At 41.4% G+C, this 24,013-nt stretch overlaps 1 protein-coding gene across 1 annotated transcript in view; it reads right to left on the reverse strand.

Annotated features, from left to right (window-relative positions):
• itpr2 (inositol 1,4,5-trisphosphate receptor, type 2) overlaps nt 1-24,013 on the reverse strand; it is a 94,076-nt gene that overhangs the window by 40,846 nt on the left and 29,217 nt on the right. Inside the window, exons 13-38 of the mRNA XM_010781523.1 lie at nt 20,735-20,895; nt 20,498-20,639; nt 19,783-19,941; nt 18,815-18,987; nt 17,853-17,972; nt 17,432-17,614; nt 16,585-16,836; nt 16,354-16,501; nt 16,064-16,211; nt 14,946-15,133; nt 14,707-14,824; nt 14,550-14,613; nt 14,247-14,412; nt 13,784-13,951; nt 13,206-13,292; nt 12,964-13,089; nt 12,711-12,833; nt 12,276-12,476; nt 11,929-12,180; nt 11,714-11,839; nt 11,415-11,543; nt 10,973-11,093; nt 10,647-10,828; nt 9,924-10,066; nt 9,133-9,241; nt 12-132 (exon numbers count right to left, since the gene is read on the reverse strand). Of these exons, the coding sequence (XP_010779825.1) occupies nt 12-132; nt 9,133-9,241; nt 9,924-10,066; nt 10,647-10,828; nt 10,973-11,093; nt 11,415-11,543; nt 11,714-11,839; nt 11,929-12,180; nt 12,276-12,476; nt 12,711-12,833; nt 12,964-13,089; nt 13,206-13,292; nt 13,784-13,951; nt 14,247-14,412; nt 14,550-14,613; nt 14,707-14,824; nt 14,946-15,133; nt 16,064-16,211; nt 16,354-16,501; nt 16,585-16,836; nt 17,432-17,614; nt 17,853-17,972; nt 18,815-18,987; nt 19,783-19,941; nt 20,498-20,639; nt 20,735-20,895 (3,910 nt within the window). The remainder of the gene's footprint in view (nt 1-11; nt 133-9,132; nt 9,242-9,923; nt 10,067-10,646; nt 10,829-10,972; nt 11,094-11,414; nt 11,544-11,713; nt 11,840-11,928; nt 12,181-12,275; nt 12,477-12,710; nt 12,834-12,963; nt 13,090-13,205; nt 13,293-13,783; nt 13,952-14,246; nt 14,413-14,549; nt 14,614-14,706; nt 14,825-14,945; nt 15,134-16,063; nt 16,212-16,353; nt 16,502-16,584; nt 16,837-17,431; nt 17,615-17,852; nt 17,973-18,814; nt 18,988-19,782; nt 19,942-20,497; nt 20,640-20,734; nt 20,896-24,013) is intronic.

Consider the following 24,013-nt stretch of genomic DNA (forward strand, 5'->3'; position numbering starts at 1 on the left):
GTTCTCAGTACCTCCAGATGACGGCTTGACAAAGCCGCCAGATGAGCTGTTTCCACTCCCAAGCTCTAACTTCGAGAGAAGCTTTTGATTTCCAAAGTAGCGTGTGAGCAGGATCTTTCTCAAATCGTTTCCCTGCGGAGACAGAAAATCATGATGTTAAATCCATGTCACCTGCCGTCAAACTAGAAATATCATATTTGTCACTTTTTGAAAAAGCAGCATTTTGTCAGCCGAAATAACTTCATTTCAGTGTTGTAAAAATAACACTGAAACAAATATTGCATCCAAGAGAGCATGTGTTGCATTTCGTTCGTTTATATCAACATAGGGCTTTGCAGATTTCATATACCACATAATAGGAATTGTCACAGTCTTCCCATAATGCATTTCTTTCTTGTCGGGAGCAATGGCTCACAGCAACAAAGACATTTTTTGACTCTCATTCAGGTTCATGACAATGAAAGTGTTGTAGATCAATCAACTAGATTCTAACTGAGCATCTATGAAATATTACCTGATGGCAGCAACAATGTTGTCTTTTTTCTTAAACGTGAGACAATAGTGTAAAGGTTTATAATCAACCTAAACTACAACTTTTTGCAAACCACATATACAAATTCATAAAAAGCAACTTTGACAATATGGATGTCTTCAAGTGTGGAAATAGCCTTGAGTGAGTGCACAAAAAACAGGGATGAAAATAAAAAATGTTGTCAAATACAAATAGAAAAAAACACACACACATCATACATACACACGATTCTGGTTTGAATTTGTATGTATGATGATGTTTTTGTTAAACCAATACCAGTTTTTGTAGCTACACATTTAATAAAAAGTTTTATTTTGTACTTACACTAACATCTCTGAGCATCTCATATGACATTTGACGAAGATGAGCAGGAACGAGATTAAAGGATTCATAGTGATAAGCTCCCCTCGCTGGTTGTGTAATCAAAGTGTGATTGACAGGTGGATGCTTGCATTGTGCTCCTCACCACCTATTTTAATTGGCAACCGGAGGAGGCCATCATGGGGTCTATGGATGGGTTATAAAGAATGTATGGACCAAGAGTGGTCAGCAACAGTTTCTATGGTAACCTTAGAACGCAAAATGTCCTTGTTATGATGACACACCACCAACATCGTTATTGATCAACAGACAGGAAGGACGGATGAATAGGTGGATAAACAGATCTATTGGAGGGTGGAGCTAAAGAGTGAATAGACTGCAAGGAGCTACCTGTGGTTCCCACGGAAACACGTTAGAAGGACAATCTGCCTTCCCCTGAGTCACAGGTGGTGGACAAAATAACAGAAACACCGGAAAATATTTCAGCTTTGCAGTAAATACAGTTTTGGTGAAGCTTAAACTCTGGAAGTACTGAGGTGTTGATACAAGCGGTTAATTATCTTTAAATGTATTTATCCATTAAAAACATTAATCTTTATTTTCTGTCTCCAGCTCATCAAATGTGATTATTTGTTGCTTTTAATTTAATTGTTTTGTTGATTAAATCTCTTTAGTAATCTGAAGATAGGCTCCTGTTTTAATACATTGTATACACTTATTTACCTTTACCCACTTAGTCATTATATCCATATTGCTTACAGTATAAATATTTATAAAAAATGTCATTGTGGAAATATCTTGTGAAAGCACCAAAAGGCAACGGTTCATTATTGTCAAAAATATCCACATCGAGTTGTTGTTAAATACCGTAATATTAGATTTTCCATGCGTCACTCGGCCCTACACTAAAGGATTAATTGAATAATCAGGGAATTTGTGTTTGAGTCAGTCAAAGATGACAATCCTTTGTTCCGCTCAGATAATAGTGTTGCTGTGCTTGGCATACAGTACACGATCATAAGATTCTCCTTATTACATTACACAATCCTGCAGTGTTTGCGACCAAACATTCAGGCAGCGATTATCTGGCCTCTTGTGTAAGTTCTCTTTTTGTGATGTTCACCCCCTCTATTAAAGCTGACAAATATTGCTAATTGGTATTCAGCTATATCTGACTCATCTGTGTAGCTGCTTTTGCGAGCATTGTTTAAAGCTGTTGCTGGTGCATTGCAAACAGCAGTTATGAGGCACAGGGAAAAAAGCCTCTGCTTAACACTGAAACTGAACCATCCAAAGGGAAAAACTGGTCACTACTGAATACTTCCAGCAACCCTACGAACTGCATGATGAGACAAATGAGGCACCTCAAAGCCTCGCCACTAAGGACACCCGGGTAAAGTCCATCTGAAGAGGCTCAAACTAAGTGCAGTGAGGAGTGAAGATGGAGGCGCACGTGCAGCTGATGCTCCCTGTGTCAGTAAACACTCCATCTCATCTGTAGTCAGCAGAGACACTTGTCTGCCTGCACTGTCTGGCTGAGCCGTCTCACAAACACAGACACACTTCTTGAACTGAAGGTGAGTATCCGTTGAGGTAGCCTCTCTCTTTTCCACACAGTAATGCACAGACACAAGATCAGTGCAACCACAAACTCAGCACTACACTTTTTAAGCAGTGCTTCCCAATGAACCCTCTTGGACTGATTGCAGATTAAAATCACGTTTGACTTAACATGTTCCTCTTTTCTTACCGAAGAAGTGATTGTTTTGCGCCACTCTCAAACACCAGTGAAATAAATGCTCCGTGGGGGGGGGAAGTTAAAAGGGTTGGGGTGACAGGTTTTTACTCTTGTTCGCCTCCCTTCTGGGCGATGCAGTCTGCTGGCTCGGGCTGCAGAGAGAGAGGGGAGCAGAGGAGAGCAGAGGGGAGGCAGAATGGCGATGGAGAAGAGTCAGCCCAGCCTGACTCATCTGCTTGCTGCTGCATTGACGAGGAAAAAAACTCCAGTCAGGTGATGTAAGAGCCACGAGAAAGAAAGAGAGATAGAAATAGAGGTAGAAGAACTGACAGAAATAAGGAGGAGGGAGAGGAAGTGGGGGCAAGGGGGAGGAAGAGAGGAACAAACAAAACCCAGCGAGGAGCAGACAGTCGTGGCATTTTAAAATGTGCACCGGCACGCCACACTGCGGCTCTGGGGTCCACGCTACGGATGAGCTGCAGATCCCCACCTCCGGCATCCTCGCACCCCCTCTCCTCCCCTCCCTCCCTGGCCCACTCGCAGCTCAGCTGTCTGCAGATCTCTCTGACTTTGCATGGAGGAAAAAAAGACAAAGCCTGCACTGTGCTTTGCTCCTCTAGGTGATCTGAAAGCTCTCACAGGCAGAGGTGGTCAGAACGAAGTCTGAACCAGGACAGACACTACCGGGGGGCTGCATGAGCTGCTCGGGTCAGACAAGGTTGAATAAAGCAAAGACTCAGTACACAGAAGAGGTGAATGTTACCCAAACAATCAGGGGGGGTTACTTTCTCCAACAACAGAAACCTGAGAGAACGCTGGGTCTTTTGTAAACAGTGGGAAACTCTGTTCAAGTACGCTGTGAAAAAGTAGAAGCAGAGGTCCCCAAAGGCCATGTGAGGGTCGAGTAATATCCAACAACTTCACCATCAGGAAGCAACATTTAGTCCCAGCAGAAACTGCAGTCAACACACTTTGTTCAGTGCAGAGTTTCCAACTGAAACTCTGCCGTCTATTGTTGTTGTAGTTAGCACATGATACTAAAACTGAAATCTGATCACGCACAGTATAAAGGCATGCCTTGCAAGTTATCCAACAAAGGCTTCAGAAGTCTCTAAGGACTCAGTGAGCTCCTCCACAGCCGAGAGCTGCAGGGAAATTGAAAAGCTTAAAGTGGGAGCTGTCTGTAATATAATACATATCTACATCAATGTGGTTCTGCAAGGCTTTCTCACCAAGGGAGTTGTTTTATGAACAGGACAAAATCAGGAAACCAAGACACATACTGTCACATTATCCTGCTGTTTTAGTTCAGACACTTTGGGGACACGAAGTGAGAGTGTAAAGAGAGAGATGTGGGAGACAGAGACAGGGCTGGAGCTGCCATTCAGGACAGTGACGTCAGGTCAACTCTATTTTTCTGTGATTTTAAAGGGGGTCTTTCAACTTTGCAGGAGACTTTTTGGCTCCAACAGAAAGGTCTCCCACAGTCAAACTTCAGTCATTTCAGATTGATCTTACCAAGATTCAACATTTCCACCAGAATTTGACTCTTAAAGTATAAATAGCACTATCAAACAGAACTCACAAATTTCCCAATTTCCCAATTGGAACGGCTCGTTTTAAATCCATTTTACGGAAATATGATTACATGTTCGCTTGTGGTGGCTTTGACGCATCACGTGCCGCCATTTATGATGTTTTCAAGCTGCAATTCCACAGCACATAAAACATTTTCATCAAACAAACAAGCAGATCAGGAAAAACAAATTAAGCCCACATGTGAGAGCAATTGGTGAGAGTGGTTCAGGGAAAAACAGACCAGCAGCGCAAACAAGCGTTCATCTGTGTCAGCCGGCAGGTTCACTATGGAAGTGTTACATGTGATTCACTAACATTGTTAGGCACTGGTTGTGTTAGGAAGACTGTGATGTTCCAGAGAGGCTAGCTGGTAAGGTGCAGCATGTATTCAAGGTGGACAAAATAAGAGAAACACCTTCCTATGAAATAGCTCTGCTGTGTCTGATACATTTCATCCATGCTGGTGGCGTTGCTTTGTCGTCTGATGGTGCGTCCTCCACTGTGGCTAGGACCGAAATATAATTTCTGACCTTGGTGATCCTATGACCTTTTCATCAAGCTCAATGGCAGTGAATAGTCCACATAAGTGACTCATCTACAGATTTGCAGCTTTAATAGAAGTGTGATTACCTTTTCATAAATGCGTTACCACAGCAACATAAAGGAACATACAGAGGGACACAAAGGAAGAAAATTGGCTGAGAAAATGATGTAATGTAGAAAGAAGAACAATAGTCACAAGTAGACACTAATCAAAAACCTATTGTTTTATTCTAAGGTGTTTCTATTATTTTGTCCATAAGCAATCAGTCCAAACACACACTGCAATTCACCCTGTCGCCTGTCATGTGCCTCCCTGTGCACAAATGACTTAACTTGCCTGCAATCAGATTCAAATAACGTGCTATGAACTGTGTCGAAACACTGTTCACAATGACAACTAATCTCATTCATATCAAATGCATGAGGCCCTGAAGTCAAGTCCTTTTGCAATTTCACAGGATGGCTCTTTCCTCCGAGGCGTAGTACTTAACGGGTCCGGAAAGCAACGTGCTCCTGCTCTGAGGGCATTTCCATGCAGGGTACACCGGCTTCCTGTGCCCAGTCACAGCCAGACCAGACAGACAAACAACATGTGCTAATCCTTCATCGCCATGGAAACCAAAAAATAACACTCAGCTAACAGACACCTGACTGATGGACCAAGTGAAGTAAGGGCCAGAGGAGAGAAGAAAGAAGTAGGAAGGAGAAACGGAAGGATCTTCTTAGCTTAACTAGGATGGTAAAAGCAAACATAACTTTTCAAAATAGAGAACAAAGACTGTCCACATTTAGGTCCAGCATTTCCTGACTCCAACTTGCTGATGATGCTGTTCGTGAGCCATAGGTGAGGGCATGCAATCCAACCAAAGGTCACACCCTGACTCTGCTGCATGTGGATGGACCTAAGCCATGTATACAGACAGGGAAAACCACAGGGGGACGGCCGGCATGGCAATGCACGCCTTGGAGAGTGTGTGTGTGTGTGTGTGTGTGTGTGTGTGTGTGTGTGTGTGTGTGTGTGTGTGTGTGTGTGTGTGTGTGTGTGTGTGTGTGTGTGTGTGTGTGTGTGTGTGTGTGTGTGTGTGTGTGTGTGTGTGTGTGTGTGTGTGTGTGTGTGTGTGTACATGCGTCTGTGTGATGCGCTTAGTATCAAGAAGGTGGTAATCTGTAAATCTGCTTTGCCTTGGGCAGGTGGTGTGAAACTTGGCAAGAAAGAAAGAGACGCACAGGAATATAAAAGGAAAGAGACAGACAGACAGACAGAATGTAAATGACAGGGATGAGTGTGAAAGAGAGGGAGCAAAGAGTGTGAAAGTGGTTTATATTACATAACTAGCTTTTTTTAATCCCTCAGAGAACAAAACACGCTAACATGCACATACACTTGGCAGCACATTACATCCTTCATGAATGCATGTGTTCACAGAAAGAACATCTACAATATGGACACGTTTTTAAATAAATCTTGTCAAAACGTGTGCCTTTGTAAAAAAAGGATACTTCTTTTGTAGTTTTCAATATATTTTCAATAATAACTTTTTCTATCCATGTATCCAACACCTGATATAACTTATTTCAGCGGGCCACAGACCTTCCTTGTTGTCAATAAACTATTCAAAATAGTCTGATGAAAATATGACAACATGTTGTCCAAAGCATATATATCAGATCTAATTGCTCTAGTGTCAAGTTTTTTCCACATTTTACAATCATATTATATTGTAAGCGCTTTAGTAACTAGAGCTCAGTGGTGGCAAATTAATCCACATGACAATTTATTGTGTTAAATCCGACATCATATACAATCATGGTGCCCAAATACCCCACATCAAATGTGTATAAATCCTCAGCAGAAAATAGTCCCCAACAAATGCATTATTGAATTCTGATAGTGTAACTATTTAAAACACTACTGTGCCCAAGTGATTACGATTTTTTTTTGTCAATCTATACATTTGTGACCCTCTTTTAAAGATGTATGTCTTCAGCAGCAACACATGTGCTTGCTGTTGAGTATCTACGACAGGGTAGGGTTGTATTATTGACTCGGTTTTCATGGGATTTGAAAAACTGAAAATTATAGAATATCAACTTATTCTTAAATGACAAATGGCAAGTCTAAAATAGTACAGTATGTCATGCATATTTTCTCCATGGAAAAATTTAAAAGTATGGCATTATTGCTACAAGTCGGCTGGGGTGGCAGTGTCTCAGTCCATAGGGACCCCCACACTGCTCCCCAATGCGCTTTCTGCCAACTGCTCATTATACTAGTATGAGATAAAGGAAGAGTTAAGTTTACATTTAACTTTTTCGGTGCTGTACACGTGTGTGATGATTTGAAGTTGAAAATTGAATCTTCCATTTCCATTGTTTACCCAAAAAACTGTCACCCAAACATCTTTAGGGCAAGCAGGGGCACACTCATTTATGAGGCTGCCCTTAAATCTGGCAGCCAATAAGAGCAGTGCAGCAGTGAAGGCTGCAGACCTTCCCTCTGCTGCCCACTCAGCTCTCCTGGCATGACCCATGCAAACAGAGAGCAGAGCCTGGGCGGACTACAGGGGAGAGGAAGAGAACAAATAACTTGGGCGGGCAGACAAAATGCGAAAGACTGAGACAAAGCATGGAGGGGGCAGAGGAGGGAGAGAAAGGCAGCGAGCGGACAGAAGAGTGAGAGTGAGTAGGGAGGGAGGGAGGGAGGCAGAACGTGATGTTGCACGTGACGCTGGCTCAGGCACTGCAGGCTGTTACGTAAGCGCACCCCCTGCCCTGTCTCCTCATGGACCGAGCAGACTCTGCTTTTCTCCAATCCCTCACCCTGCAGCCGCTGCCCACTTTTTTTTTTTCCTTCCACTCACATGGCTCCTCACATGGCTGCCTGCCTCCCTCCCTCCCTCCCTCTTTCAATCAGTCTCCCTCCATCTCTTTCTCTCACTCTCCTCCACCCACTCATTGCACCCCAGGGGAGCCACCAACCTCTGCTGCCGAGGCTGTCACTCTGTCTCTCTCTCCTTCTGTTTTTGTCTGTCTGCCTCTCCCTCTCTCATTATTTCCATCAATCGTTCTCCCTCTCTCCCTCTCTCTCTCCTCCCTCCCTCTCCTTTGCTCCTGTGCAGTGAGGCTGCAGCTCCACGCTCAGGGCTACAGGGATATGACAAAGAGAGGCCACAAATACATGCTTGAGCACACTCACACACACCTACACAAACTGACATTTCACATATCGTTACCGCACTGTCTGGCTGCTCGAATGCTCCGAGCCACTCTTATAAAAGTGACTGTTTTTCCACTTTAAATTCCTCAGATCTTGTTCCACACAACTGTTGAATCATTTACATTGGCTGGCTGGCACAGGAAGCAAACAAAAATAGTGAAAACAAAACTGACTCTTCCATCAGCTGTAAGTGAAACCTGCTGGCATGTACTATACTGACAAAGGTAGTCTTGACAGTATTAATAATGCACTTAAACAGAAACATGGGTGAAGGCATATGCATTGTATTTATGTAGTTGCTTTTGTGCTGCAACAACAACAACAGCCTTAAGCAGGACAGCAGTGTCAGGCCAAAATAATCATGTCTGCATGAAATTCCACATGGTCAGAGGACAGCAACACATGCTTTCCCCAAGTTCACTTCAGGACAATGTTCAATAAACTGAGCTCTGAGAAATCCAAAACAACTGAGTTGTTATCTTCTTACTAAGAATTATTCTTCATGCACACGGTGAAGTCTCAAACCAGGCAGCACGTAGTGTTGTGTGAATTGCACAGCGTCACCTCCTCTCACCACGCAGCTGGAACAAACGCTCCTGAACCTTCAACAAGGTGATTACAGACCTGACTTTTTTGTGCTTTGGCCCTCACCCCCCTCCACCCTCCACCATCTTGGTTCGGCAAACAAATAAACACACACTGAGCCTCCTCCATGAGTCCCTGGCTCTGAGGGGTGCAGCAGGAGATGTGCTCCTGCACCCCCCACTCGCTGCAGTATTGATTTGTTTGTTCAGTGCTTGCCCCCCTCCTCCTCCTCGTCCTTTTCCTTCCTCCCTCCTATTCTCCCTCTCAGTGTGAGTGTGTCCTCAAGTGCCTCCCTGTCTTATGTAACAGAGAAAGGCCCACAGCATACTGATGAAGGGGAGTCTGGGCTCTGGGCCGACAGACCTGGGAGAAAACAAGGACTACACCGCACTGCTGATGGGAGAACAGCTTTCCTGGCACTCAAAGACAGGGCTAGATTCACAGAAAACGTTGATAAGATGGCCTATTCCCCCTTTTCTTTATGTAGCCGTGAGAGTGTAAGAGATTCATATAATTTCCTTGAAGACTCCTAAATATTGACTGTTAAAAAGGGTTTCAATAATAATTTAATCACATAAATAACACTAGGTTTCTGTGACATATTGCCCATCCACTCACAGCATCCTGGAAGCATTCCTTCTTGTCCAGCATCTCTCTGAGTGTTTGCAGGATCTTGATACACAGCTTCTCCTCTTTGTCCATGAGCTTCTTGGTGTGTTTGATCAGTCTGTCAGGGGGACAAGAGAAGTGCTGCATCATTCACAGTCGTTTCCTGCTAATGCACTCACTGGCTCTTGAGTAAAAACAAAGCAATACTTTATTGATCACCACTACAGGTGAAATCTGCTTCTCTGCTCTCCAGGGGGGTCTGACAGTAGCAGCAGATTAATAGCACCCCCGCAGGTTTGATGATGTATTAAACTATTTTTCAGTGAATTTCTTTGGTAAAAATCTAATCTGTTGGTCCACTGACTACATATACATTACATTTGTTTTCTTTAACATTTGCTATTGCTTATTTTAAAAGCTAAATGTTTGTCTTCTTACTTTTGAATTATATTTTGAGCTATTGTTCTTGACTTACAATTTTTTTCTCCAAAGCCTCGTCAACTAATCTAATTATAGTAAGTGGTAGTTTAAAGTATAGGTTTAAGTAAATGCTCATTTTACATCCTGGCACTATTTTGAAATGCCAATCTTAAACTTAGCACGACATAATATCAGATAAGAAACGATAATAGCAATTTGCAACTTTTGTCAAAAATTCTAACCCAATCCTAAATCTCTACATAAACCATGCCGCTAGTGCTCTCCGTTGCTAGAAGAACACTTTAAAAAGTGGCCTCCAGTCCCTCAGAAATGAAAACTGTACTTTTTGGTCCATATCGAGGTTATGGACATTGACTCACTTGGACATGAACGCTCCGCTCTCACAGCGTAACCGAGCAGCCTCTGGAAACAGCAGCTCCGGGCTGTGAAGGACGTCCACCAGCACGGAGAACTCTGCCTGGACCTTCGGACTGAACTGCTCCTCCAGAAGGGACACGACCCCCTGTACATCACAGACAGACACAAATTAAGGCTCAATCTGATGCTGTCCTGAATAGATGGATACCGCTGAAGACCATTCAGAAAGCCCTCCAAAACATCCTGTGAATGTAAACTTGTAGCAATGCTAGCAGCCATGCTAGAGGAATGGAAATGCCTAACACTTTGGTACAGACTCAAGTATCTCAAGAAACTGTATGCCATGAAATCTTGTGCAGATATTCTTGGTCCCTAAAGGATGTTGCCTCGTACCTCTGGTGATCCTATAACCTTTTCTATAGAACCATTATGAGGTTGACCATTTAGTTTAAGTGAAATGTTGTCAACTATTATTCCATCGGTTGCTTTAAACAGCCAGGGTGTCTTATGCATAGTCCTTTAAACCCTGCTTCACATCTTTAGGTGACCTCATGAAATTGTTTAGGTAAAGTGGTTGAAGAATGAACATTATACTTACTTAACAAGTGTCATTGCAAGCACATTAGCAAGCTGACATTTGTATAAGGCTTCAAGCTGTGCTGTGGCTTTGTGTCGTCTCTGGGCAGCTAGAAGTGTAGGATCATAGTAATGTAAAAAATGTTCACCTGCAGCTTCTCAATGATGTTCTTGTAGTCGGGGACCCCCAGGGGCTCCTTGCGGGGTCGGGTGCGGGCAGACGTCCTCCAGTCCTTGGCTGCTCGTTGCACCATGTTGCTGTGGACCTTGAGAGACAAAGTGTTGACCTCACCGTCCAGGTCCACTGGGATAGCTATGGCCCGGGCCTTAGCTGAGAAACAACACGGTGGGTCAGATGTCGGGGAAATGTAGTGTCAGCGAGATCTTACTATTACATTAAATCGATACTTCTTAAATGTATTTCTATATCTGTCTCCATCATTTTGAGGTATTGAAGCAGATTAGCAGCACCCACCAACATCAGCCAGTGTTTTGATACAGCTCTCGATATTAGCCTTCTGAGCGGAGTTGATCCAGGTGCAGATGTAGATCCTGAAAGAAGACTGGAGCAGCTTGATGAAGACAGACTGGTTTGTCTGTGAAGAGAGAGAGAGCAGGGATAACATTCTTTCAAAGTGGTCGAAGTGAAGAGAAATGCAGAGATAATCCTGAACACTTCAATATTAAGTCTGATAGTTAACATTAGTACAAAATTATGCGTAAAACAACTCAAGCATCTGATCGAGGTACAAACATCTGCAATGAAACAAAAGGTCCCAGGCAATGGTGGAGTAAAGGCGGCAGTCTGCTGTCATATACTGTATATTACCGTAAAGGAGCTCAAAGTTGGCAAAGGATTTAGCCGTGGTTTGAGTAAGCGTCCCTAAGGCTTAGTGGACTCATTGTGAAAACAATACCTGCAGGTTGGAGTGGTTGACAGAGAAAGGTGAGCTGAAGAAACCCTTGATGATGCCCATCACCGTCTCCGTCACATACTTCTCAAGGGCCAGGTCGGCATGGTTACGGTCTGTGGTAGTGTTGCACACCTTCAGAAACAGAGAAAACAAGCTCACTCTTACATCACAGCTTTGTCATTTTTCTTTGCAGGTGAATTGTGAATGTATTTAACACATGAGTAAGCCTCGGTGTCTCTCGACTGCCTCGTTGGAATAGCATCAGACAGAGTGCATGACCTTTCAGTCTGACAGAGCCTTACACTGGACATGTCCACCAGGAAGTTGTCAAAGAGCTTCCAGATATGGTTGGAGGTGTAGATCTCCTTCATTTCGACCTCTGTGTCTACGTAGCAGTGATTCACAAAGTTCACATAGGCTGTTTTGACCTGGAGGATAAAGAAATGAGATGCAAGGTAACTTCAGGTAAAATTAATGTGTCAAATTGAGAGAAATTGTATCATTATCAAACCCTTACCTCTGGTATACAGTGGATATCAGTGACAACTTTAACAATGTCGTCCAGTGGTAGCAGAGAGTTGCATTTCAGCTCAGTGTAGACGTTCTTTCCTTCGGTGCAGGCGGCTAGCAGCTCCACCAGTGTGTTGTGGTAGGCCAGAGCTCCATCCTCATCTGTCCGCTCACGCTCAGAGCCCATCATCTGCAGCAGCACCGGGAATGAGGAGCGGTCGTTGTAAAACACCAGCACGTCTTCGCCTCCATTCACAAGCTGGACACAGACAGAGATCCAAAGTAAAGAAACAGTAACCATCACAAATGAATTAAAGTACAAAGTGGTTTGATTTGAAATGTTTATAATCTCACCTCTGTCATGACCTTGTCCTGACATTTCTTCACATACTTTCCATCTGCTTTCACAATGGTTTGCAGGAACTTGAGGTACAGCACATGTCTACCGTGTGTTTCAATGCAGTGGACAAAATGATGGACCACACGGTCGCTGATCTCGTGGCACAGCTGGTAGCTGTTCATAAAGATGTTACGCATCGTCTCAGCTTCAAGTAACTGGTGACAAATGGGAGGCATGATTCAGTAACAGAAAATTAACATAGAAAACTGTTGTTTTTAAAAACTAGGACTAATGTTCCTGATGTCAGGTTGCTGTTGTTTTGGACCTTGTTAGTTTCATTATAGGTTAATTCTGATGATGCTACTGCACACTCTACTACCAAAGTGGACATCAATAAAAATGAAGGCATGACAACAAGTGAAAAGTAAAATAAGGTCATATAAATATACCCCTGGAGTGAGGAAGAGGTTCAGGTGTTTATGTAGCAGAACTTGGTTCTGAGGGTTTCCTCTGCAGAAATTTTGCAAAAATGCATGAGCCAGGGTCATGATCTCATTCATCTTGTCATCACTCTGTGGAAAGGCAGAGCAGATAGGACAAATTTGAGCGAATGCAAGACAGCGAAACACCAAAACCACGTTTCGCAAAGAATTCAATGAAACATAATGAGATAAGCACTCGGCTGTTTTGCTTGTTACTCACCGTCTCAAAGGGAATCTGCAGCAGGTCCAGCACCACAGTGTGAGCCCCCATGTTCTTCAGGAGCCTCTGCTGCTGCACACGACTCTTCTTACTGGGATAACACAGCTTACTGAGCCGCAGTAGGATCTACACATCAGACACAGAGGTGTATTATAAATATATTATACACAAATGTATTACACACAAACACAATACAGAAACAATAGATACAAATGATCTGGAAATAAAGACAAGGAGCTCACCTCTTTGACAATGTTGTAGTTGTTTGATTTGTTGCTGTCAATCTGAGGTTTAATATCTCCATCCTGCACTGGGCTAAGGACAACTTCCTGGAAAGATAAATACATGAAAAACATTCATTTAAATTCATGAATTGCCACAGTGAACTAAAGCTCCACTATTCTGATGTGTCACTTACGACACACAGTACATCCTGTATTTTCCAGCCATTTGTCAGAGTCGTGGATAAAGTCTCCGCTATGATCTTTATCATTCACATCATTACATTATTGTAAAAATAATAATGTTAAAAAGGCACACTATATGACATGGGCCTGACTAATAAAAACTGATTTAGGGCAGGTTCCCGTTCTGCCAGACATTATCATGCATTATTCCTTTGTACTAAGCCAACAAAGCAGCTTTCCATCAGCTTGGATGAACAATGATAACAAACAAGTGCAGTATTTACAGTGCAGCGGAATGACTGATGAGATGTTTGAGGTAAATATAGTATCTTCCTGCGGAGAAATATCTCTCTCACTTAAATCTGAACTTTTATACTTTATTGCTGGACACCATTTAATAAAAGGTACAACACCTCTAGGTTCTGCTCTTTGCCCTGTCTGACCCCCAGGTCCTCGCTGCTGTAGACTCCACTCTTCTCCACCCAGAGCTCAGACTTCTCCACAGTCAGACGCAGCTGGTCCAGGTCTGTCTTGATCTGCTTGTAGTTCTCCACATCCTGCTCTGACACAAGCAGCTGGACCTGGAGGACACACAAAGGATGAGAAATAAACCAGACATCGAGATATTAAAAAAACAAAATGTGTATGAAAGCATATCCCTGCCAAGATAGTCCAAGTGCACTTTGGAAAGGCAGAGCATTGTTTAGAAGTGAGTTTGTGCAGCTCTATCATCCAGCTGAGGAAGCTCTTAGTGAGAGAGTTTACAACAGCTGGTGTTTGGCCCTTAGGAGGACCCTCCTAATCCAGACTGATTATCTCAGGAAGTGTCTAACGCCACATTCTGTCACATGCTTTAGTGAAATGCTGTCTCGCTACCTGTTTGAAGGCCTGCAGCACCTCGGATCTCTGGCTGAAGTGCTTGAAGATGAGCTGCAGCGAGCCAGACACCAGCGGAGGGTAATCTTGCATGATGAGATGGATCAGAACCCTCAAAAACGTGCGGCCGCCCTCATCGTCCAGCTCCACCGCACTCAACTCTGAGCTGAAATTGCAATTAAACTTAGACAGGAGTTTTAAAGCAGATGCGATCATTTGGCAAGAGACAAAGAAAGCAGGTCAAACACAATCAGCCTACTTCTCCTATTCATTTATCTGTGTGAATGTTTGAGTGACACTTACCTCCCTGCAAACATGCTCTCTGCTTTGGTCGCAATCTCATCTATGTCTGGTTCAGGAGCTAGAGCTATAAGAAAGTGGACAACAGATCAGTAAACACCTGGTTAAAAAGATAAAAACAACATTCAAGTACTTGCATGAAGAGATTTTAAAGTCTCACGTGGCATAGGAAGCATATCAGAGATAGAGCTTTCCGTTAGGGTCTTGTCCCCAAACTCTTTCTTGTAGATGGACAGCAAATATGTGATCCTATAATCCAACCTCACACTCAGGATGAACTATAAAGGAAACAAAAATAATAATAAAAATAGAATGAAATACTAAAATCAAAACATTTGTATTACGGTAATGCCAAATGTCATCACAAATCACTGAGTACATCCCGAAGGCAGCGCTTACTTGCAGGATCTCAATGATCTTTAGCTTGGTGTCCATCACCATGATGTCCTCATTATCCGGCAGGAAGTGTCCCCTCCCGTAGCGCAGGGACGGAGAGGTGTCAGGGAGGCTGTGCGGCACACCTCGACTCATCATAATCTGAGTCATCATCTCTCCGACTCCATGAATCGTTCGCAGGACATTGTTGCCTAAAAGAAACATTCATCTTCATTCATTTTGCATGGTGTGTGTGTTTATTTATTTATTTCATTATCTTTTTTTTTTTTTATGCCTGTTTTTAAATGTCATTTAATAATGTGTTTATGCTGTATTTATTCTTAAATGTATTTTGTTTTATTTTGTAAAGCACTTTGAATTGTCGCGTGCTGAAAGGTGCTATATATATAAAATTGCCTTGCCTTGCATGTGTTTGAAAAGCCTATCCTATCTATTTCCATTGGTTGACATTTCAGCTCAAGCCTGTCAAAGTTATATATATAATAATATAATATATATAATAATAATAATAAACCCGTAGTAATTGTTTTCAGACCATTTAACCACTTTAATAAAATAAATATATTATTTTCAATCCTTCGCAATCCATCCTATGTCCTTCCCAAAAGCAGATCTGTTCTTTCTTTCAGTGATTTCTGATCTCATATATTCATATTTCCTTTTTTCTCTAACTTACTATTTTTGTTTCACTGACACCCAGGCTTCTTTGGACCAAAAGCTCTTATTAAAAGAACTTGAAAGCAAGACTAATACCCCATTTGTCTCCCTCTGTGACTCCCTGTTTCTACAGTTGAATTCTAAATCCTGATGTGTTCATGCATAGCCTTGCTCCTGCATACATTTATCAACTGCTGCATCCATATTTCCCAACTACAAACTCTACTGACGCTGGGATCTTCTCTGTACTTTAATTGAAATGAATCCTACTTTTTTTGTTAGCTTTCCTAACATTTGGAACCAAAATGTGGAACTGCCATCTCTTGTTTCATTATCTTAGTCACTGAACTAGGAAACAACAAACACGATTCTGTTCATTAGGTTTCAACTTTCTATCTATTATTTAAGTGCTAAATAACAAAGTTGCCAACGGAATGAATGAAGCACTGATGCTGTGCACTGACCGGCCTCTGGGCTCTTGTTGAGCTTGTTCATGAAGGTGAGTGGGTGCTGGACAATATCCAGGATGGCCAGCAGAGTGCGTGTGAGGCGCAGCAGCTCACTGAAGCTATAGAACCCAAAGTACACCAGGTTACGAGCCAGATTCACCACCTGGAAGACCGAGGGAAAACATTGTGATGTTATAAACCTTAACAGTGGCACAATTATTCTAATTTATAGAGCACAATTTAAGACTGAAGAAGACTTCTGTATCTTGGAAAATAAGTGTGGATGAAAGTAGAGTTTATTTCACCTCTAGCGTGAGTTCATTCTTGTCTTTATCCCCAAATGGAAACGGCTGGCTGACCACATCTTTAAGGTATTCTTCCACGAACTCCATGGTGTGTGCAAACTTCTTCTTCATCTCGTCTGTTGACGTGTCAGTGGACTCGTACTCATACCTGTAAAGGAGCCAAATCTGTTTGTGTTGGATCACAAAAAAAAGTTGTACATAACACGCATAGTCACACAGACAAACACTCACTCATGGATGGTGATCTTGGAGGGGATCTCGGTCCAGAGGCGGGCGTAGCGTACAGGCACCACAGCCTCCTGAGGGTCCCGGTCCACATGCATGTGCAGCATGAGGCGGCAGAAGGAGGCTCGGAGGTTGTAGGGCAGGCAGTCGTCGAACATGCAGCGCAGGATCAGATCCACTGGTAGCTGACAGGAGATCTGATTGATGGCTAGGTACTGGCGGTCCAGACACATTTTAGCAAAGAGGTTCAACTGGTATCTACGGGAGGAGAAGGACATGTTTTTATTGCAGATTGCAGAAGGTGGATGATAATGGTAGATAAGAAAATGTCAGTGATTGCCCAGTTTAATAAAGTATTATTTAAAAAAGTGCTATATAAAAAACGTAAAGATTCAAGATTCAAGGCTTTATTGGCATATGTAAATTAGCTACAGTGTACATATGGCAATGAAAAACGTAAGTCACAGGCTCCTCCAACAGTGCAACTTGAATATATAGGACATATAACAGATTAAAAAAAATAAAATAGTAAAAGAGAATGTTTTGAGAGTAAATACACATTTAAAAAAAAAATAGTGCCATTAGAGTCTATATACAAGTACATGGAATATGATATATAGATAAATAATTTGCAAGATGCAAACAGATGAATGTTTATGGATGTTCTTTACACATGGTCTAGTGTTATGATGATTGTTAAAGTGATGCTAATAGCAGATTATAATACCTCATAAGTATGTTTATCATGCATTATAGACATAGACAGTTATATCTTTGTTTCAGCTAGTTTTGTGTTGCTGGGGAAGGAAGGAGTAGTACACTGAGGAACTAGAAGCAAGTATTCCAGCGTCACCTGTAATAGGTGACAATGTCTACATCCATCTTGTGGGTGCCCTTGGCGTCCTGGGCCAGGTGGCGGATGGATTTTCCGTGAGGCTCCTTGTGGCTGTCGATCCAGTAGAGCCACACCTCCTCCTCCTCCACCTCCTCCTGCAGCAGAGAGGACTCCAGGGTGGTCTCCGTGTTCGGGATTAGTCTGGTGGGAGACGGGAGGGCGAGGGAGAGAGTGTGACATAAAGCTGTTACTAGAAAAATTGCACACATAACATTCTGCATGATGCTGCTGCTGAAAATATATTTTTCTCAACTGGGCCCCTGGAGGAAACAGCACATGCTTCAGAGCGTACGTGTTTGTACATGTTTGAAAATGATGATCTGAACTAGAAACGGATCAACTTGGATGCTTAAAAATAGATCCACAGGGTGTGACTCACTTGGTCTGGATGAGGATGTCTGCGTTGGTGGGGTTCAGCATAAATTTACAGATGAGCTCCTGTGTGACGGGGATAGCAGTTTTGTTGGACACGCAGAGATCAGACAGATAATCCAGGAATCTGAAAGAGCAGAGACGAATCACCATGTTTAATAAATGTTTTACACACAAGTGTTACAGCAAAGAAGTTCATAAACTGATTGTACACATGAGGTTTGTGTGTTCCTGTAACATCTTTGTCTCTTCTATTTCCATCTAAAAACTCTCTCTTACAGAATGTAGTTCACAGTGTATTCTTTATAAAGCAGCGGAACCACAATAACTGACATCTTGTAATATATAATGTAGGAAAACACATTTATTTAATTTATATATTTATTGTTTCAATGCTGTTAAATCCTTTCCTATTTCCATTTATCTTACTATTAAGGTATATTACTTGTATATAGACTCGTATTCCAATGTTTTTTTCTCACATTTTTAAAAACTATTTTTCTTTTTGTATTACTTTTAATATAGTATATTTTAATAATGTTTTAATATTGTCTGCTTATCTGTATTATTGTGTTGCATTGTTGGAGAAGCCTGTGACCTAAGATTTTCAACGACATAATTACTCTGTAGCTATGTTAGTTTCACAATAAAGAACCTTGAACCCTACTAAAGTGTGGTTCAGGAAAAAATATCAAATTGATATTTTATTATTCAAAAAAGAAAAATTAACATTTCAAATTTCACAAAAGTAAAGCTAAGTAGGTAAGAAGAGGTACCGGTTGCATTGTTGTGCGTTATACCGTGTTCCTGTGTCAGTGTTCTGTCTCTGTGTTAGAAAATCAACCAATTGCAACAAAAGTCATATCTACAGTAGGACTGCTAATTTTCATGCACTGTGTCAGATTTCTGGATATATTATATCATTTTCCTCTCTGGTCGTCTAATCTCCTGGAGGTGTCCATGTCTGACCTGGGCTCTCTGTTGCGCCTCAGCAGGCTGACAAAGGTCTCGATCTCTTTGGCTGTGATGTGTTTTTCCAGCAGCTTGCGGTTGTTGTGCAGCAGGGCAGTAATTGTGTCCTCAGCCAAGATCTCATACCCAATCTGAGACTGCATGATTGAGAACTTTTTGGCTATATATTCCTACGTGGCACAAGAGAATATTGGTTATAAAAAAAGATAGAAATGGTGGTAAGGTGAAGTTAAGAGAAAAAAGTCTGGGAAATACAGAGAGCATAAAAATGTGCCGAATCGCTATGTGTTCATTTCACCATCACCCAGGGAGAAGTTGTAAAACAAGATAACATTTTCATAAAAAAAGATAAGCAAAATGATTCAAAAGGTTACACATACTGTAGTGAACTGAGATCAGGCTGTCTCACCCACAGCCTTTTAGCCACTGAAAGCTCAACATGATTTATTTAGAATTAGGCAACAGCAGCAAATAATGACTGTTTTCATCAAGGGGTTGGGTTCTATCAATTAATCTACGTTCTACATTTTAGCTTGTAAAATGCAACATTAGCTAAATTAAAATGTAGCAAAGACCAAGTGAGGTTGCACAATAGGCAAGTTTGATTAATGAGCACACAAAATAACTAAAATATTAACTTTGTATGGAATTTAATTTAGAAAAGTGAGCACATCTTCCAAAATGTGTCACTAGAAAATGTTGTATATTTTGTTGATTTGTTAAAAGCAGGTATACCTTTCTTTTACCCACTTAAAAAAGTAGTGAATATGGCATAAAGGCATAAATCACCACATAACATGAGTTCGTTTTTCTGATCCAATATTGCATCCAGTGGCAGTCTGCCAGAATCTATATACTGATATGATCCCAGTCATAAGTCAGGTCTCAAGTCAAGTCTCTGCCCGTGATAATGAGCCTGTTAATGAGCCTGATGACAGCTCTGTTGTGTAGACATGGGAACCTGCCTGGTTCTTGCGATAGTCCTGTTGGGAGTGGCGGAGCACCCTGTAGCAGAGTCTCAACATGTACTTGAAGTGAGCGTAGCGCTGGTCTCCCAGATCCTCCAGCTTAAGCATCGGACCATCGCCCTGGTCTGTGAACGGAGCCTTCAGGATGCCAAAGATCTGGAAGAACAGAAACCCATAAATACTGTTTGTTCAACCAAGAACCTAAATACTAAGCATTGCAATATCCACAGTCTATAAAGTCTTATTAATGAAGGTTAGAAATGCTGGATAACAGGTCTCCTGTCAAATGGCAAAGGTAAACACTGGGCAATGCAAGTTAAGTGTCCCCAATCTACAGACATTTGCACATCTTTAACATCTTAAAAGGTATAGTTAAAACATTGCGATGCAACATGGCAGACCCAGTAAGAGGACTATGTTGGAACAAAGAGCTCATTCTCAGGCATTAAAAACACAACATCTCTTAGCTTCAGGTGATTTTACACTAATTGAAACATAGTTATGAATATTGTGGTCTTTTTATGCCATAAGGGCCTGCATTATTCTACACACTGGTTGTTTATGGCCAATCTGTAGTTATTATAAAATATCACCCAATAGTAATCTGATAATAAGATTTTCACTTGGCATCACTGTCCTCACTGAACTCCGAGTTAAACCTAAGATTCATCTGCATTCTGTAGAGCTAGACAAGTGCTGTACTGGTGCTGACCTGGGCGAGGATGTTCTGTTCCCTCATGAGTTTCTGCCTCTCTCGGTTGGGAGTGGAGGTCACCACAGAGAGAACATCCTGGCCGTTGTTTGGTACCACACACACAAAGAAAGCCAGGTCTTCCAGGAGCTTAGTCACAAACCTGAAATATATATGAAGGGCAAAAATAACACATGAGATCATAAAATATGCACATCATCTCGTGTCACCCGAGTCGTCACACTAACGCCTCTGTACCTCCTCTCGTTCTGAGCGATGTTGCCGTACTGCAGCTTCCTCACGGTGGACTCCAGCACTTTGCTGGCATCGTTGGCAAAGTCCAAGTCTCTGACCTCGGACAGAGGAACAGATACGATGGCAAAAGCCTCTTTGTCCTCTTTCGTAGAACAGGTGCCAATCTATTGCGACAGCCAAAAGAAATGTTTAAATAATGCATTCATATCTGTTTTACTTGTAAATGTGTGTTAGTGTACGTGGGTGTCAGGGACGTGCACAGACATTTGGAGGGGCTATTGCTCTAAACTGGAAAAAGGGCCCAAACAAAAACACAAGACCTTTTGAAAATTCTAACTTGTTTTTAATGTAAAAGGTTCATAAAATAAAACACTGTCATTGCACGTGACTCTCAGTTTACTTTTATGTCCAACTGCTAAATTCGTCATTCAGGCACATTTTTTGTTTTACGAACAAATCTCATTAAAATATCTAATGTTAGTAACTATTAAAGAAAAAATGGGGACAATCCTGTTTGAATGTAGTTTGCCCATTGTAACTGCTGTGCAGAAATACTGATAAAATAGGGCTTCTATAATAACTTTAAATAAACTCACTAATTAACGAAACCAGTGCAATATGCCTTTTTCTTATTCTTATTCTTATCATTCTTTATGAGTGCAGTAACGGTAAGGTATCTAATTACTTATTTATTTCGTATTCCATAACTTCACAACAGAGATGGTCAAACTAAAGTGGTAGAGACATGGCAGAAATCCTACAATGAAGCGGGGCAGTGAAGTGTTCTCCCGTGAGAAGGTGATCAAGAAAATTTTTTACTTTCTTGTACAAATACGAAGCGGAACTTACGGAATGATTGATGATTGTATTGTTCAAGTAAACTTAATCCGACAACTTAAAACGTTTGTTATGTTAAATACTTGTTACATTTTACACACGCACGTCCTATATGTAAAACTGGGAATGACGCCCGTGCTTTTGGTGTTATCCCAATAGGACGACACGTTTGACGGAAATCGTCGATGTGATAACTTTAGTAATCGCCTGTCATCCTGTAAATTCAATAACATTGTGAGGTGATATTATAAGGACAAAATATCAAAGTAACAACTACGGTATCGACGATTTAATAAATGGTTATAAAACGTTTCGATATGTTTAAATCCTTTTACACGGAAAAAAAGACATGGAAAAAATAATCTTTACCCCAATAAAGACTAGATAGTAAAACAGGCATTTTAATAGTCTTGTACGCTCAAAGGTTTCAGATTTACACCTATATATACAAACAAAATGAGTTGGTGTGATTTTTTTTTTCTATAAGTTAGATGATAGTTTATACTGGTAGCTCATGTAAACTAATCCGAATTGGTCAGTTACCGTAATCTAAAGTCTGTTTTCAAACCGATTAAAAGGAAGGGAAATTAATGTGGTAACATATAAACAATGTTTATGTAAAAAATAAATGTTTTTCGTTTTATTCGTTAAAGTATTGTGTTTCATTTAAGTCCGAGATTTTCCAAAAAAATAATATCTCTGGAGTATTAGTATTGCTACTTAGTTACTTCTTGCGCAATGTAATAATAAGATACTAGTTTCTTACAGTACCATAATACATACATACATATCATACACGCACGGACGGGTTTTCATTCTATATAACTGTACGTTGTCCAATGTTGTGTGAGTACCACTTGGTGAAAGACTACGTCAAAAAAGAAATTTCGGAACTTTACCTGACTCATAAATCACGATATACAAATTTCTAACAGTCGCGCTCTTATTAGGGTGACACAGTCTGTAACTACTTCCTAAATTGACAGAAACGGTAAGTTCGAAATTTGATGTCTACATTAAAGTGACAAGCACACAAAACAGTCTTACTCTGTCTGTGAAACAAGAGATTCTCCTTCGTGGTTCGTCGTCTCTTCTAACGAAAGTGGGACCAAAGACAAGGGGTACCTTGCTGTAACGGAGAGACAAACTCGACCTACGAATGGTAGAGACGGTCGTCGGCTGACAGACCACGGGTCCCAGTAGTAGGTACCCCCGTTGCCGGTTGTTGTTGTCCAATGTAGACTACAAACAAAATAGGGGTGTCCCCCCGTAAAAGTGGGTGGAAGTGTGTTGTAAAAGTAAAAAACTAAGGTTAGGTTTTATTGGTTGGAACCGAGGACCTTTTCAAGTGTTTATTAACCTGGACCTTATCTTCGATCACCCCTCAAAGAATAAATTAAACGTACTATAGCGTGGTATGTGTGCGTTTCTAATAGTAAATTTTAGTTCAAATATTACTTGGGACTGATACTACAAAATCGTCCGTATTACGATAAGGTACATAAGGTAAAAGTATAATCAAAATCGCACAATCGTCCCGGCAGATTGTAGTTCGACCGATTAAAGTTCGACTCCGGACGACCGGATGAAACTTCAATAAAGCCAGTATTTATTTGTTATACAAAAACCTGTGCAAACTTAAACCTGACTACAAAACAAAACCATTTTGTAGTATACTTGTCAATACAAAAATCCCAATCCCAAATCCCTGTTAAAATAGGACTCCTATTGTATTCTTATAGAACCCGCGGCTTAGAGTACTGTTAAGGTATCAACGTTTCTAATAAATACAGGAGTAGTTTGCTGTACTGTTTTTACGGTACGGAGTTCTGACGATCGTCGATTAACACTGTGAACCAATGACAATCAAGTTCATGTCGTCGTTCGATGTATTTTGAATTTTTACTTACACCACAATTACCAACCCAGGGTAGAAAAGGGGTCTTTGAGTATACACTCTGATTCCGTGGACACGTGGTTGTGTACCGCACTGCTCGTGGTTGCAGGGTAGCTACGTCTCCTCCTCGCAGGCCAGTACGAGTTCATATGTGAAAGGTGTAAATAACAACTGTACTTACAAATCACAAAGAAAAGAAAAACAAAACAATATTGCGGACACGCCTTACGAACCGTTTCACATTATACAACCCGTACGGTAATTCGGGGAAACATAACATAACATATAACATATGTGTGTGGTGGTCCTGCACGTGTTCATTCACCGGATAACATCGGGCCCGGTTGTCGGGCAAACGGGTAAAAACAGACTGGACGGGGGAGATCTACCTCTCGCTCTCAAAAAAAACAAAAAAAATAACAACGGCTTATTTTGTGCTATTCGGGTGTTATCATAAACATCGCAGAGCGTTATTTATATGAACAATAAACACGAAGACAGAAAGACACACAAAATGAGACGAGGCATTTGAGGGAGTTACCCCGGCG

This window comes from Notothenia coriiceps, unplaced genomic scaffold (assembly GCF_000735185.1).
Source record: "Notothenia coriiceps isolate Sejong01 unplaced genomic scaffold, NC01 NC01_scaffold00023276, whole genome shotgun sequence".
NCBI lineage: Eukaryota > Metazoa > Chordata > Actinopteri > Perciformes > Nototheniidae > Notothenia > Notothenia coriiceps.